The sequence below is a fragment of the Diabrotica virgifera genome, chromosome 1 (genome assembly GCF_917563875.1).
Source record: "Diabrotica virgifera virgifera chromosome 1, PGI_DIABVI_V3a".
Taxonomy (NCBI): Eukaryota; Metazoa; Arthropoda; class Insecta; order Coleoptera; family Chrysomelidae; genus Diabrotica; species Diabrotica virgifera.
The window spans coordinates 4,027,186-4,045,375 of NC_065443.1; the positions used below are offsets into that span (position 1 = coordinate 4,027,186).

General features: G+C 31.9%; 2 protein-coding genes across 6 annotated transcripts in view; one reads left to right on the plus strand and one right to left on the minus strand.

Annotated features, from left to right (window-relative positions):
* Nucleotides 1-10,772, minus strand: part of LOC114335452 (ephrin type-A receptor 4a-like) — a 50,216-nt gene extending 39,444 nt beyond the window's left edge. The window contains exon 1 of one of the 2 annotated variants that reach the window (XM_050654175.1): nucleotides 10,713-10,772. The gene's annotated coding sequence lies outside the window, so the exon portion shown is untranslated. Of the gene's footprint in view, nucleotides 1-10,569 lie in introns of both variants that reach the window. The other variant, XM_050654168.1, reaches the window with a different exon arrangement.
* A 278-nt stretch (nucleotides 10,773-11,050) lies between these two features.
* The window catches only part of LOC114335451 (transmembrane protein 94), a 63,300-nt gene continuing 56,160 nt past the window's right edge, over nucleotides 11,051-18,190 (plus strand). For all 4 annotated transcript variants that reach the window (XM_050654044.1, XM_050654047.1, XM_028285690.2 and 1 more), the window contains exons 1-4: nucleotides 11,051-11,240; nucleotides 16,036-16,457; nucleotides 16,552-17,014; nucleotides 17,094-17,298. In XM_050654044.1, the coding sequence (XP_050510001.1) occupies nucleotides 11,131-11,240; nucleotides 16,036-16,457; nucleotides 16,552-17,014; nucleotides 17,094-17,298 (1,200 nt within the window). In that variant the 5' untranslated portion in view covers nucleotides 11,051-11,130. The remainder of the gene's footprint in view (nucleotides 11,241-16,035; nucleotides 16,458-16,551; nucleotides 17,015-17,093; nucleotides 17,299-18,190) is intronic.

Consider the following 18,190-nt stretch of genomic DNA (forward strand, 5'->3'; position numbering starts at 1 on the left):
TGGACGCAAAGGGTTGGGTGATAACAAATATTTTACGTACAATAGAAAAAAGTTATACGTATACTTCGTCTAATTTACTAACCGTTGCACGTCATCCGCGTCATAGCATGTAACGTCGCATGATACCAACACGAAATATTTAGGCGGTAGGTGTGTTCTTTTCTAGAATCATTTTGCCAAGCACACTGGAATTACAGCCACTAGACATATTTTATTATATACACGCGTAGAAATAATATTTAAAGATTTCTATTAATGTTAACCTAAAGAAATACACAATACTATGTTTCATTTAATTTGTATAAATGGATTATAAAGCGTTTTTATGAAGCGCATTTTGTTCGGAACACACTGTAACTGTAATCGAACGAAGGTGACATTTTAGAATAAATTGGTAACATTTTTTTGAGAGTTGCGGTGATGACACTTCATATTTGTTTATATTCTTTATTATAAGTATCTTTTTTATTATATTTACTGTTTTTATTATTTACTTTACTATAAAAATATCCTATAAAAATATAAATTTCACCTAATTTTATCACGACTAGGAATAATCGAGGTATCTGACAACTTTTTTAGTTGTTATTGTAGACATATACAAAGAAACCTACCGGCTTCATGCCAAGAGTTCGGAGCCGTTTTTTAAAAATTGTATTAAGAGGATCGGTACGTATTTTCGGCTGCAATGCTATTCAAATGGGGATTCATTTTTTTCGAATCTTGAGAAAACTAATAAATATTTTTCAAAAATTTAAACGCAGAATGAAAGATTACGTCATTAGCGAGGGCCGAAAGTCCCTGAGAACTTCTATAATGTTTATTTTAATAAGTTACAGGGGTGAAAAACTAAGAGAAAATTTAGTATGATTTTTAATTTCAAATATCTCATTCAAAATAAACTTTTTATTTATTCTAAGGGACTTTCGGCCCTCGGTAATAATTTAGTCTTTCATTCTGAGTTTAAATTTTTCAAAAATATTTATTGATTTTTTCAGGATTCGAAAAAAATGAACACAATGCCGTGGTAATATTTTCCAAATCTATCTTTGTCTTACAACACACTCAGCCGAATATAATATTGTCAGCATATATTGTCAGTCAGACACTGACAATCAGTGACAATTTTAAATATTTGACATTGCATCGGGAATGTTTTGAGTTATTGATTAAATATTATTGATATATAGTGTATTTGATAAATAATTGATTTAAGACGTGAACTTAATAAAAAGTTATTTATTGTGTATTATTTGTGGAAGATCCAAGCAGAGAATACATCAGGATAATATATTCTGTGATCCAAGTATTTTGTTGTTAAAGATGTTCAAAATTGTAAGCCTTCCATAAGAACAATATATTATTAAAAAATCACTTTAACACTTTTCCTCTTTTCTCGATTGAATATTATTTTTTGTTGTACAAATAAATTATTACAATCACTGAATACATAGTTAGTGAAAAAATTATCACATTTATTAACTGAATTAATAATTTGCAATTATAAAAATAACAGTTATCCAAGAACATTCAAAAGCCATCTCTTTAAATTAATGATGACATTTTCAAGTAGAATGACATTCTAGTAATGTTTACATATCCATACCAGTGTGAATTTTACTACACGTAATTTGCCGCGTAAAGACAGAAAAAGTAGGGATACACGTAAAATATTTGCGAATTATGTACCCATAGCCTTAACAATGCAGTGCAAAAACGATTGTACTGCAAATCTTAAAAGATTTTAACTTAATTCTTGTTCTCTATTTCTTAAGTTTTCACTTATTTGCATTAAATATTAATTTGTTTTGTTGTATAATCCACGTTTACAATGTGATCTATTTGATTTAAAATGGATTCAGGATTTTTTATACTTTGGCAACTATGTCAACTTAGATCTCTGGCGTAGAGAATGACGTGCAACGGTAAGTAAATTAGACGAACTGTACATAGGTATGTCTTTATAGACGAGCGGCTCAACCCAAAAACGCTTATTTCTCGAGATACTGACCACGGTGTGGTGAATGGCTAATTTTGGTGATATTTTATGTTTTTGATGGTAGTGAAAACGAAAATTAGGTTTATTTTGAATTTTACGTGGGGGCACTCTGTCAAAATCGGAATTTTACCCTAAAAATAATAAAATAAAATCACGTTCTTTTTCGTTGAACTCGCTACAACTCTGTACCATTTTAATACTTTTTTTCTGAAATTTTTATAGTATATATTCCACACCTTTTTGAAGACAATGGGACTTGTTTCAATCTTTCTGTCTTATTATAATAAAAGTTATGAATTGTTTAAAGAAAAAGGTGCAGATTCCTGAATTGAAAAGTTTAATCACAAAAGTTGAGTGGCAAAATTTGAAATTTAGCTTTTTAATAAAGTTTATATTAAAATATACAGTACAAAGAACAAAATGTTTTATGGAAAAAACATAGTGCAATTTTTAACTTTAAGAAAAACGTGATTTCATATTTTTATCATATTTAGGGTAAAATTGCGATTTTGACGATGTTCACCCATTTAAAATTCAAAATAAACCTCATTTTCGTTTTCAGCACCATCAAAAACATAAAGCGTTTTTTGGGGGGAATGTATTAAGTCACATAACTTTTTACTACATTCTTACTGCATATTTTGACTTAAAATTTTCAGAAAACTTCTTCATGACTTATGTTTTAATGCTTTGTTGATTAAAATTATAAACTAAAAAGTTTGTCACACAACTTTTTTAAGTAAACATGAAACTGACGACAAAATGTTTAAAAATTAACAACTCTTTTAATTTGCTTAAACATCTCGGGCAAATCTCATTGTTATCAAAATTATTCAAGGATATCCTTAAATTTTGCTGTGTCGTCTGACATTAGATACTGAAACCCGTGCGTCATCATTTAAAGCATATGAAATAAGTCGATGTTAAGTCGGAAATTGAAATTTACTAAACGCAACAGCAAGTGACAGTAAGTGACTTGCTGTTGCGTTTAGTAAATTTCAATTTCCGACTTAACATCGACTTATTTCGTATATACTTTAAATGATGACGCACGGGTAAAGATTCGCGGACTCAACTGTACTTCAAAGATGACACAGCAAAATTTTCAAAAGGAAATATTTACAGCGACCAAAGATACAACGAGGTAAATATGAAAAATCATCAAAATAAATTTTTCGCATTTTTGCATAACATTTCGAATTCACCGACCTCGAAGATATAAATAATGACTAAAATTTGCCATTCACCTATCATGGTCGCTTTTTCGATTTCTAAGCCTCAAATTAGGGGTGCGCCGCTCGCCTATAAAAACAAACAATCCCTATCCACCTAGGCGAACGGCACACCCCTAATTTGAGGCTTAGAAAAAGCGCTTCGAAAAAGCGACCATGATAGGTGAATGGCAAATGTTGGTCATTTTTTATATTTTCGAGGTCGCTGAATCCGAATATGAAGTTTATTTTTATTTAGAACTGGTGGAACATGTTCAAAAATCAAATTTTATGCAAAAATGCGAAAAATCAATTTTCATGATTTTTCATAATTACCTCGCTGTTAACTAGACACATAACAGGTGACGTAATAGTGATAGACGTAATAGGGCCACTGTGAAAAGAAACCGAAATATCCAATAATCAATTTGGCTTTATGCAGGGCAGATCAACAACAGATGCAATTTTCATTATAAGGCAGTTGATGAAAAAAAAAAGAAGTAAAGAAACAAATGCTCATATGGTATTTATTGATCTTGAGAAAACATATGATAGAGTTTCTCAAGAGATTCTTTGGTGAACACTCAATAAGAAATGAGTCCCTGGTGATTATGTAAAGATAATGAGATATATGTATGAGGGAGTAACGACTGGTGTTAGGACAGGTGTGGAATAGACTGATAAAGGTTATAGCGGGATAAGATGGCCAAAAATGCCCCCTTACCGATCAGCCCCGCTACTTATGTTTTCGATAAAGGATATAAAATTATGCCCTCATGCAAATTTTTAGCTTCCCAGAGGTCCTAAAACGTCTTAAATCGAGAAAAGAAAATTTTTAGGTTTTATTTTTTTGTGAGCGCAATTTTACTTTAAAAAATCTGAAAAAATTCAGGAGATTGTATCTTTTGAATACAAAACAACCTGATTTTTTTCAGATTTTTGTAATGAAAAATGAGCCCAGGAAAAATTTTTGAAATTTTCAAAAAATTTTTAGGTTATGATAATATGATTTGGCCAACTTTTAAATAGTATTTTTTTTGTGTACTTTTTGCCGTTCTTTTGAATGGCAGAGGCAGAATTTTTAATATCTGAGCGGAAAGAACGAAAAAATCGAAAAAACCGTTTTTGGCTGTTTCGAGATGCATCTCGGGACAGCTAATTGTAGGATTTAGGATCCTGACTACAACAACTGAAAAAAAAAAACTAAAAGTGTGAATTTTGTCATAAAATTTGGTCTGTGGGGCTATAATAATATTTGGAACAACTTTTCTAAATAACTTTTTTCGATATCTAACGCGAAGCGAATCGAATTGCATATCGAAAATTCACCCTGTTTGTGGATTCGCAGTAGGCCCCGTTTAAAATTTAAAGTTCAGTTGACTATTTGAAAAATTGTGAAACATCACCCTGTATGACTGTGCAAAATTACAAATCTGTATATATTTTGATAGCCGAAACATAGGGGTGTCTTCATCTTAAATGCGACACGCTGGCGCTGTATATTATCAATTTGATAATTTATTGCAACTAATATAGTCGTAGTATTTTTTAAAGATTCAAAATATACAATCAAAATACTGACTAATTCACTAATTTTATCATAAAAAGTTCAAATTGATTGAATTGAAGTATTGAACCAATTAATGTGTAATAATATAATATACAGAGTGAGTTTTATGTATGGAAACCCCCAATTATCTCGGAAACGGCTTGCACAATCTTTATAGATTGTGGTGGTTTTCTAATGTGGCCGATATTATATAGTAATACTTGCATTGTTGTCAGATCTTCCGTTTTTCTGAAAATCTAATTAACTTTCTTATTTCAAATAGAACACCCTATATATTTTTTGCGTTTTGAAGTCCTTAAAAAATAATGATTATTTTCCATGTTATATTCCCTATACCTAAACGCCATAATTTCGGAGTTATTTTGCGTTCTTCGGATTATTGGAAACAAAAAATTTCTCGTAATTTTTCTCTAAAGTTAATCGTTTTCGTTTAAATAATAATTATTTAACTAAATAATTTAAAACTGAAAAGATATCGAATAATGACGATTTTCAAAGTTAAAAAACACAAATCATAAAAAATATTATTTTTGAAACTCGAAGTACAGAAATTCAAGCTAAAGCCTTATTTTAGGAGTTAACAGTAAGTAATTTGAGCTGGTTTCATTCTAAAATATTGTTTTTTAGTTGCTAATGCACAGGGGCGTCATTTGATAGGGGGCAGGGGGGCATTTGCCCCCCCCCCCTAACCCTGAAATTTACAAAAAATAGATCAATTTTGTATTATGTTTGCATATAAATGTATTGTATATATAATGCTTGCCCCCCCCCTATCAAAATTTCAAATGACGCTCCTGCTAATGCATCTCCCGTTGCGCCCGTCCTCTCATATGCTCTTCATTGACATTTATTATAAAGCAATGTTTTAAAATAAAACATTTTATAGTGAGCCCCTGAAACAAGGGTTTAGGTTGAATTTGGGTAGGTACTCCGCAGTTTCAAAAATAATCTTTTATTTGTGTATTTGAACCTTGAAAATCGTCATTATTCGATTTTTTTCTGTTTTAAATTGTTTATAACGGGAAAACGATGTACTTTAGAGAAAACTTACAAAACACTTTTTGTTCCCAATGATCCAAAGAACGTAAAATAATGTCTACACGGGCGGAAAAAATTGATTTTTATAATTTGTTTAATTTTTTTTTTTTTGAATAAATGTAGCAATAACTCCGAAACTATGGCATTTAGGTATAGGGAATATAACATAAAAAATAATCAGTATATTTGAAGGACTTCGAAATACAAAAAATATACAGGGTATTCCATTTGAAATAAGAAAGTTCATTAGATTTACAGAAAAACGGAAAATCTGACAACAATGTAATTACCACTGTAATATCATGTAATATCAACATGTAATATCAACATATTATATTAATTATTATAATAATATTATATTAATAAGCATTAATTATACTTCAATGCAATAATTTGAACTTTTTATGATAAAATTAGTGAATTAGCCAGTATTTTGATTGTATATGATGAATCTATAAAAAATACGACTATGCTAGTGGCAATAAATTATCAAATTGATAAGATACAGTGTGTCGCATTTAATATGAAGACACCCATATGTTTCGGCTATCAAAATATATACAGATTTGTAATTTTGCACAGTCATACAGGGTGATGTTTCACAATTTTTAAAATAGTCAACTGAACTTTAAATTTTAAACGCGGCCTACTGCGAATCCACAAACAGGATGAATTTTCGATATGCGATTCGATTTGCTTCGCGATAGAGACATCGGAAAAAGTTATTTGGAAAAGTTGTTCCAAATATTATTATAACCCCACATACCAAATTTTATGACAAAATTCACACTTTTAGTTTTTTTCAATTGTTGTAGTCAGTATCCCAAATCCTAAAATTTTCCCGAGTCCCGAGATGCATCTCGAGACAGCAAAAAACGGTTTTTTCGATTTTTTCGTTCTTTCCGCTCAGATATTAAAATTCTGCCTCTGCCACTCAAAAGAACGGCAAAAAGTACACAAAAAAATACTATTTAAAAGTTGGAAAAATTATATTATCATAACCTAAAATTTTTTTGAAAATTTCAAAAATTTTTCCTATGCTCATTTTTTATTACAAAAATCTAAAAAAAATCAGGCTGTTTTGTGTTCAAAATATACATCCTCTTGAATTTTTTCAGATTGTTTAAAGTAAAATTGCGCTCACAAAAAAATAAAACCTAAAAATTCTTCTTTTCTCGATTTAAGACGTTTTAGGACCTCTGGGAAGCTAAAAATTTGCATGAGGACATAATTTTATATCCTTTATTGAAAACATAAGTAGCGGGGCTGATCGGTGCGGGGGCATTTTTGACCATCTTATCCCGCTATAGCGCTTTCGTGTGAAAGTAGGATTGCACCAAAGCTCGATGCTTAGTCCTTATTTCTCATTAGTTTTGGACCAGATAACAGCAAAACTACAGGGTAACATTCCATGGTGCTTTATGCTGATGATGTCGTGTTAGTAGGAAATAGTGAAAGAGAACAAAAACTGGAACAGTGGAGAAAAGCTCTGGAGGAAAAAGGTTTAAAACTTAGTAGGACAAGAGTATTTGGAATGTTCATTTAAAGATGGAAATAAGTATGTACTACAAATAAAATGGTATCTTTGGACGGTGAAATGATTGTGAAAAGCAATAATTTTAAGCACCTGGGTTCAGTATTACAGAGTAAGAAGGGAGTGGTGTGTTATGTGTGACAGAAAAATTCCAATGAAGCTGAAGGGAAAATTCTATAAAACGGCCAAAAGACCGGCTATTATGTACGGAACTGAATGTTGGGAGTGAGAAAGAGCAGCAACGAATGCACGTGGCAGAAATGAGAATGCTTCGATGGATGAGTGGAAGATAAAATTGTGTTGAGAAATGCAATTAGGGAAGCCGACCCCACATAAGGATAAGTCAAAGAGAGAATGATGAGCTGTGGATTAAAGTCAAGTTGAATCCAAATATGGCCAAAGCAGAAGGCTAAGAAAATTGATAATTATGAGTAGTTAATAACAGAATAAATGAGATTTAGAGCCTCAATGTCAGATTTACACTCATATTAGGTACTTATATAGTCTACAGTCACCAAATATTCCATCTCTATACTGGCGTGCTTAGCAAAAACGCCGTATCTGCAGAGACATCACGTTAGAGTAAAATCAATTTTAGTTTAAGGCTATGGGTACATAATTCACAAATATTTTACGTGTATCCCTACTTTTTCTGTCTTTACACGGCAAATTACATGTAGTAAAATTCACACTGGTATGGATATGTAAACATTACTAGAATATCATTCTACTTGAAAATGTCATCATTCATTTAAAGAGATGGGTTTTGAATGTTCTTGGATAACTGATATTTTTATAATTGCAAATTATTAATTCAGTTAATAAATATGATAAATTTTTCACTAACTATGTATTCAGTGATTGTAGGTAATAATTTATTTGTACAACAAAGACTATAATACTCAATCGAGAAAAGAGGAAAAGTGTTAAAATGATTTTTTAATAATATATTGTTATGGAACGCTTACAATTTTGAACATCTTTAACAACAAAATACTTGGATCACAGAATATATTATCCTGATGTATTCTCTGCTTGGATCTTCCACAAATAATACACAATAAATAACTTTTTATTAAGTTCACGTCTTAAATCAATTATTTATCAAATACACTATACATCAATAATATTTAATCAATAACTCAACATATTCCCGATGCAATGTCAAATATTTAAAATTGTCACTGATTGTCAGTGTCTGAATGACAATAGGGCTTTTCATTCACAGTCATTTGTTTCGAGCTTCTGTCATATGTCGTATAATCCGTGTATATTAATAGTATACATAGATTATACATAGTGTGACCAACTCCAATTCAGTAGAATTCGGGACAAGCCTGAAATAATACCTAAAATCCGGGACTTTTTAATGAAAATCGGGCCAATTTTTTAAATATCGAACTTTATATTACCATTTTATTTATTATTTAACATTTTTATGTTGACAATGATATTTTTGATGGGATTCAGCTAAAACCGGTTGTAATGATAATTACATTTTTCTTAGTTTTTGACGTTTCGACTTCCAATCCGGAAATTGTTCTCAAAAAAGGAAAAATTAGAAAATCACCTGATGTTGAATTTCCATGTAAATATAACCTTAGGTTAATATAAAAATAACTATATCATTACAACCAGTGGTGGCTTCATCCCATAAAAATATTATTGTCAAACATGCCAAAAGAAATACGCTAAACATTTTTATGTTGGATTACTTCTTACTATTGTAGCTTGTTTCTTAAAATCCACGTAAATACCAAAAAATATACGTAATAAATACCACCATATAAAATGTATGCGTTTTGGATGTCGTATTAGAATATTACACTTTAGAAATTGTCGAGTTCGTTCAACCAATTCAATTTGATGTGAATTCCTCAGAAAAGTAACGTATTCAAAATTTGAAAATAGAATTTTACCAAAACGTTGAAAATTCGGATGGCCCGGAAGCCTTATCCGGGACGCCGGGACACGACTTCGTAATTCGGACCATGTCCCGGATTTTTCGGGCTAGTTAGTCACACTAATTATACAACATATGACAGAAGCTCGAAACAAATGACAGTCGATGAAAAGCCCTATATATGCTGACAATATTATATTCGGCTGAGTGCGTTGTAAGACAAAGATAGATTTGGAAAATATTACCACGGCATTGTGTTCATTTTTTTCGAATCCTGAAAAAACCAATAAATATTTTTGAAAAATTTAAACGCAGAATGAAAGACTAAATTATTACCGAGGGCTGAAAGTCCCTTAGAATAAATAAAAAGTTTATTTTGAATGATATATTTGAAATTAAAAATAACACTAAATTTTCTCTTAGTTTTTCACCCCTGTAACTTATTAAAATAAACATTATAGAAGTTTTCAGGGACTTTCGGCCCTCGCTAATAACGTAATCTTTCATTCTGCGTTTAAATTTTTCAAAAATACTTATGTTTTCTCAGGATTCGAAAAAAATTAATCCCCATTTGAATAGCATTGCAGCCGGAAATACGTACCGATCCTCTTAAGAATTCCTATACATTTACACTTACACTGTTACACAGGATACGGCATAAGACGCGGCATGTTTAATGTGTTTTGGCTTAACTTACGTCATTTTTAGTAAGCAAATAAGATAGATAATAATATGTACATTTGAGTTAGAAAAAAGTAAAAATTTCATTTTTTTCAGATTTTTGCAGATACAGCGTTTTTCCTAAGCACGGCAGTATAGCAGCTATATTTCCATAACAAATCGGCATTTTCAAGGTCTACCCTTATTTTAGGGTAGTCATTTACCGAAAATTGAAATACATACCTACTTTATAACTACCATAAAAAACTGAAAATCACAAGATATTAAAAACGTATTCTGTTCAAAAATCAAAGTTAAAATAAGCGATTATCCTGGCAAAAAGATATTTTAGCGGTTTTTATACAACACCGGTATAATGTATCCACCTAACAAAGACTTTACCAACTTTACCTCTATCAATCAGCAATCACAATCAGTATCTAATAAAAATAAAAGCTTAACAATTCCAGAACAACTGGTTACATTAATACTAAAAGAAATAAGCAACACAAGATTTAAAATAATACAGAAAAAAGATAGAACAAACTGATCTTTATCATAAAGACCTAATTTTAAACAAATTAAATTATGAAAAGAGTTCATCAAATATCAATTCAATAATAGCAATTATATCGAAATATAAATCAAACTTACTGTAGAGGTATCTCTTCGTTTTAAGCTGTTTATAAAACTACACCCAAATTAAATTTGCTCAGAAAACAAACGCCAAGCACAATTTTAAGTTTTAAGAAACAAGACAAGAAACTTATTTATAAACCTATTACGATTACGATTACCTATTAAAAATTTGAGTCAAGTAGTGGAGTCAGCTATATTCTATATTATGGGACTTACACACGTTAATACAGAGGCGTGGCAGTTTTTAAGTGATAAAAAATGTTAACGGAATAATTTATTTGAATAAATACACTTAATGATGTGTGTGTAAAGCTTTTGTAATTCAATTAAATTACTCTTTATATTCTCTTTATCGATAACAAATCCAAAAAAACACAATTTTATTGTGTGGAAAATTTTACTTTCCTTACTATTTACAACTGTAGTAAAAGTCACAAATTCACAACTTTGACAGTTTATTAAACAGAAGAAATTTGCGTTATATTGGTTGCCTATATCTAGAATCTAGAATGTGATTAATTTATAAAATTTTAATTTCCAATTTTACAATGTAAATAAAATTCTAAAATTCTGAAAATGGAACATAATAACGAGGATAAAGGCCTAAAAACTGATGATGCGATAAATAAATTATGTGCTGAACTATCTGCTGTTCTGGATCAATATGAAATCTCTCAAAAAAATAGGTAATAATTTGCATATTTCTACTAGAAATATTCACTCAAGCTAAGTTAAAAGAGTATAAAAAGTAAATAATACAGTATTAGTAACTCACAGTTTCGGCAGTTTTATACCATTCTATTCAGCATTTTATTTTGAGCAAACTAGCAAAATATATTGGTTCTCTTAAGAAATGTTGAAGATGGTCTGTCCATTTTGGGCTTAGCATAGGATTCTGAATGGATAACCTATGTAAAACCTTACCAGAAGTTTGGTATGGGCTATCCTATCCTCGTATTTGTCGTTTATTTTGATTTTGTAGAGGAATGTTCTTCTAAATATGAGTGTACCTCTCTGTTCGGTCCTGATCCCCCGGAGCGAGTGTAGTGATCATTGTAATATATATCGTGTAATGTCTGTCTCCAAAGATCTATATATCTGGCCATTTCTTTTACCTCATGCGTATAATACCTTATGTACATCTTATGGTAGAAATATTGGTTATCAATTAACTCTTCTTGAAATGCTGTGTCATATCATATGCAAAACATAGATTGTTTATTTTTTGGCTATTTTGTCTCCATCTTTCAAGCGCTCTTCTTATAATATACTCACCTTCTTCTTCTTCTGGCATCATAACCCTGGATCATAAGCGTAACCAGGATGATCGTAAGGGGGAGGGGGGTTACAACTACTGGAAGGTCTCTGAGGGGTATGGTGTTAAGCATATAGAGCTCAAAGTATGTCCCAATGGGGGGGGTTATAACCCCCAAAACCTCCCCCTGGTTACGCCTATGCCCTGGATGAATCTTTGCCTGTCTGGCTATGTCCTTCCAATCGGATCTCTCTTGTGCTCTTCTTTTCCATTGTCTTGTGTTTATGGTTTTCAGGTCATCTTCTACATCATCCAACCATCTTGTTCTAGGCCTTCCTTTTTCTCACCTTCCTATTGGCTTCCATTGTAATATTCTCTATGTTGTTTTTTCATTGTCTCTTCACATGTCCCAGCCATGACAGTCTTTCATTTTTCACAAATTGTACAATATCATAACCTTCATTCAATTCATTAACCTCGTCGTTTCTCCTGATTCTCCATGTGCCGTCTTCCTCTTGTAAGGCAATATACTTTTCTCAGTATTTTTCTCTCGAATGTCCTGAGTTGGGCTTCATCTCTTTTCGTCATTACCCAGGTTTCACACAACGTCATTAGATCGTCATTTTGGTTCTTTTGTCTAACAATTTCGATGTCATCAATCTTTTATTAGCATAGTATGTATGATTACCGCTGGACATATTATCTAATATACTACTCATATAATATGTTAAATAATTGGGGAGACAGTTTACATCCTTGTCTGACACCTTGTTCTCAGTGCGGGATTTAGGGTATTTGAGGCCCTAGGCTAAATTACCCCAAGCGGCCCCCGATACCTTCACGATTATGTAATTAAAGCATAAAGACTTAATAACAATAATAATAATTAAAACGTTTATTTTAATTTTACTTTTTAAAATTCGTAATACAAAGCATAACATAAATGTCTGAGCAAGACTGTCTCTGAAATGGTCAGAGCAAGTGAATTCAGTGAACATGAAATTGAATAAAGCTTTTTATGCTATATCTAGAATTAAAAACACAATACCCATATCAGCATTAATAAACGTTTATTATACCTTGCTTACAGCCACATTTGCTATAATGTAATTTTATGGGGGAACTCAGTAGATAGTGCCAAAGTGTTCATTACCCAAAAAAAAATTATCCGTAAAATTTTTAATTTGGATTATCAACAATCTTGTAAACCAATTTTTATTAAACATCAAATTTTAACTTTCTACTGCCTATATATCTATAAATGTTTACTCTATGTAAAAGAGGAAATAAATACATTTCCAGTAAATGCAGACAATCACTATTACAATACAAGAAGTGCTGAATCTTAACGAGTTCCTAAACACAGAACATCCAAATTTCAAAATAGCTTCAGATATATGGGTCTGACCTTATACCATTTGCCAAAAGCTGTGAAAGAAATACCACTCTCCACTGAATTTAAAAAAAAAAAGTTAAAGATTTACTCATAAGAAAAGCATATTATTCGATAAATGAATATCTGGAGGACAAACTGCAGTAGCTTCATATTTTACTTGTAAGAATGTTATTTTATATATTTTATGTTTTGTCAATTTTGTTACACTGTAAATATTGTATTATACACATTGATGTTTTTTTTTATACTGAATTCTGTATTGACGTATGACGTATCCTATACATTTATTTTGAATGTCTTAACCCTTTGACTGCGGGAACCGCATATTTGCGTAATTTCAGTAGTGCATGAGATGCGCGGGAAAGCATATATGTAACAGGGCTAACCGCTTCGCTGCGGTTAGCGATTATTTGCGTATAGACAAAATATAACGTAAACAAAATATAAAATATATAATGTCATCAGATGGTTTCTGAATGAATGGGCGTGAATTGAGATGTTAGGTTTTTGAAGGATGCTGAAGATCTCTTGGACAGATCACTTGACCAACAACGAGGTGCTGAAAAGAATGGAGACTGAGAGAGAATTCCTAAATATTGTAAAAAACAGAAAAACGAGTTATCTAGGAAATAATTTACATAGGAGAAAGATACAACTTTTTACGACTCATAATGGAAGGGAAAGTGGAAGGAAGAAGAGGTTCAGGAAGAAGAAAATGCTCCTTGCTGAAGAACGTGAGAGACTGGACAGGCATGGACACACATTCGATACTAAGAACCGCTTAAGATAAAGAACAATTTGCTCTGTAGTTTTAGCCAACCTTAAATAATGGAGAAGGCACCTTAAGAAGAAGATAGAAAATATATAATTCAAAATGTTAGTAAACAACAGTTATTTGTAAAATTATTAATATTGCTAAAATGATTATATTATAAATAATTAGTATTGTAGTTAATTGTTAAAATTAAATACCATTTGTTTCATTGGGAGAGAAAAGCACAGATGACAACAAAAAACTAAAAAAAGGCGAGTTGAATAGACATTATAAGTAAAAGAACAAGCAAAATAATATGAACTGTACTAGTAATAGGCTACGGTACTGAAAAATAAAAATATTTAAAAACACAACAAATAAACTTCTAGATCGTTCAATTCATTATTCATTATTCTCTTATAATAAATATCATATCTAAACTCTAAAAACTCACTTTTCTAGCTTTTTGGCTGCAAAATCTTTATTCAAATTTTTAAAGTCTAAGGCTTGAAACAGCTCAGCATTTGAAACAAAACTGGCCGAACTAGACAATCTAGAATTTTTGTCAGAAGTCGAGTTACTCAACTAGTTTTTGATTCTTTTCAACACACTGAATGATCTTTCTCCAGATGCATTAGATGTCATCGTGCATAGTAGAATGCGTAAAGCCGTGTCCATATTCGGAAATCATGTTGTTAACTGTTTTTCATGAATTATTTTCAGATACTCCAAAAGTGTATTTCTCGGAGGCTTGGTAATCTTGTTGTGATGAGGTTCTCTTTCTTAATCAAATATACCTTCAACAAAGCCTTTGAACTGTACACACTTTTCTCCAAAGTCGTCATCTATGTCGATTCGATACTTTTTAGTCAAAATGAAACCTTTACCTCGATTTCTTCATCGGAAATTGATGATAAGTTGTTTTAAATCCATATTCTTCATTAAGACTGAAATAAACTTCGGACCTTTCATTCAATTCTGAATAAAGCGTGTCAATTACAACATTGAATCTTTAAGCTTGCTTTGCCCTTAATGTGGGGTTCAGTGGATTTATCTTCTTTGTCTTAGCCAGGGAGAGCTTTTCTTTTGGGGCGTCTTTTTATTTCAAGAATATAGGTTTCATTTTTAGACAACTCTTTTCCTCTTTTTTCATAGGAATCAAAGTTGTCTCTCAGACTCAATGCATATTCCTTTAGAGATTTGTATGTTGCAAGTCACATTCAAGTCTGTAGCAGTTATTGTTTTGCTACTCTTGTCAAAATGTTGTAAAATACCGTACCACGTGTTAAATAGAATAGCCGTTCTCTTATTTGCAAAAATTGTTTACTGATTTCAATTCAATTAGTAAAATTTTTTTACCAAAAAAGTTTTTTTTACAAAACGCTGCGGCCCCCTTTTGCTTGCGGCCCTAGGCCATGGCCTAGTCGGCCTAGTGGTAAATCCGGCACTGCTTGTTCTGGACCAAAATCCTTTGAGGGTGTGTCAAGCCCTTTACTTACTTACTTATTCCTCTTCACTTTATGAGGAGCATAGGGTCTGTGTGCCTCCATTCTGTCCTATCCTTTTAACTGATCTTTATTTCTGCCCAGGTCTTCCCAATAGGTAGTATTAATTTCTTTCTCGAAACTTCTTTTCCACGTGTCTACGGGTCTACCTGGTCCTCTCTTTCTATGTGGTGTGTATTCTAGGACTTGCCTCGCTATGTCTGTATCAAGTCTCCTTAGTGTGTGCCATATTTAACTCCATTTCCTTTTGCATATTGTCTTAGATATAGGTTCCTGGTTAGTTCTTGTCCATAACTCTTGGTTTGATATGTGGTTTGGCGAGTGAATATTAAGAATCTTCCTTAGGCATTTATTTATGAACACCTGCATCTGTCGGATATATTTTGTTGACACTTTCCAATTTCTGCTCTGTATAAATATAGTAGCACAGTCTTCACGTTGCTGTTGAATAATCTTATCTTAGCTTTGTCAAGCTCTTTAACTAATAATAACTCAATGTCAATAATTGACATTGGCCCTTTTAGCACCAAGCCGCAGATATATATGTATATAATATTCCTTTCTTTTTCAGGAAATCAAAATCTTGGTTGAAAGATGCATTGAGTTTCAGAAGCAAAAGAACAACAATAAATGCAATCTCTATTGTCTTTGGATTATGGACAAGTGTGTCACTTATTGTAGGCTACATACTGGAAGGGGACAACTTGGGAGGCTATGAGGCCATTCCTGTCATAGTTTTATTTATAGTTAACATTATTCTGGAAATTTACGATAACAAATTACGGCACCAAGAGATTCCCAATAGGATTCGTTCAGTTTTGGAGAATCTCGAAAGAGAGAAGTCCCGTATTAAGTGGTCTTCTGATAATTATCCAGATTTGTACACCCCATATTCGCCATGCATTACGCTACAATGGACCTACAGAGATGGGAAGGTTGTCAATTTGCCTTGGGCTCTTTTGGTCAAGGGAGATGTTATAGTTGTCAAACCAGGTAAGCCCGTTACAGATAATTAAGCAGAATTTATGAATAAATTCACTGTAGTTGTGTCAATTTGGTTAAACTTGTTCTTTTTGTATTGTTTAAGGCCAAATCAGCCCTGGATATTGTGAAGCACTAGAAAAACAAACGGAGATTCCACTTTTACATGCCAAAGAAGTGTATGCACCAACATTACAGAATGCAAATGAAGTCTTCAGCGCCCCCAAATATAGAAAACCTCTGGAACCGAAAAAGTACCGTCTATTGGAAACTCCCTACTTGAATAATCTAAAGATATTCCTGGAACAAGCCCTGGATAGACCAGTATCTCAATTGAATCAACAAAGGCATTTAGTAACAATTAATATTGTCGAACAAATGATTTTACCGTTTACTTTTGTTTTAGTTCTGGTGATAAATCTGTTCAGGTACTTTTATTTTCACAAATATTTCGGAAGGTACTTGGTATCCAATACCTTGTTCATTGTACCTTGTAACGTAATCTTGCCACTGCTGCCAATGATTTTTCCGTTGTTCTGGAACCTTACCAACTATATTGGAACTGCAAGGTTAGATTTTTTATTCTTTAATAAAGATTTTTTACAACTTGTTATGTTAGATAATTAGATTTCATCATTTTATTTGTAGAATAAAGACCTTCTTTGATGCTACTACTAGATGTGACACAAAAATCAATCATTTGGAAGAAGATGCCGATGGATCACCAATAGACGATAAGAAACTAAAAATCAGCAGACGTGAAGTATTGTCAAACTTTTGGAAAATTTTACGAGGAAAACCTGAAATTTTAACCCGATCAACTAATATCCTACATGTCCTAGGATCAGTTACAGTAAGCAAGTGCTTGATAATATAGTAGTTAAAAAACTTTTTTACAGATTATTCATGTTTTCAAGGGTTATTCGGTCTTTACTGGATTTATAAGTATTCTTCTTGTGCCGTCTTCTAACAAAGGTTGGCGGTCACTTCTTTAAACGCTTCTCTATCTTTTATAACGTGAAATATCTGTTCAACAATAAGGTTAGTCCAATCTCTGACCTCTGATATTCTTCAGCCAAGATTTTTTCTTTTTCCAAACTCTTTTTTCCACGCTACTCTTCCTTGCATGATGATGAGTAGCAGAGAGTATTTATCGTTTCAAAGTATGTGGAAAAGATACGATGTTTTTCTTATTTTAATTGTTTTTTTACATAAGCTTTCAACCATGTCCAATTCGTCTTAACACTTCTTCGTTTGAGACTTTTGCAGTCCAAGGAATTTTCAGAGTACGCCTGTTGAGATAATACTATCACAACATGACAATACGACGTCCATATAGGACGTCCTAGATAAGAGAGAGAGGGAGATACTGTATTGTCACTATAGTTGCTGATTGTACACAAATGTGAGGCTATATTTACCTGTAAGAAAAGGGGTTTCTACCATTATGGTTCAAAACGAGCTTTTACAAAGGGGTACTAACTATTTATTGAAAAATACAAAAAGGAGCATAAAAAATTAACAAATGAAGAAAAAAGAACATAAAAAACTATGAGAGAGAGAGAGAGAAAACAAACATTTATAAAACAAAAATTGATGCAACATTAATGTTGATCAAGAGAAAAGAGAAAACAAAGAAAACTACTAACTACAAAGTACTTACAAGAGTCTTTCACAATGTTTCTGAGTGCGCACTATTGTTAGTCCAGGGCGCATCTGTTTTGAGATGGACGTTGAAAGGTGAC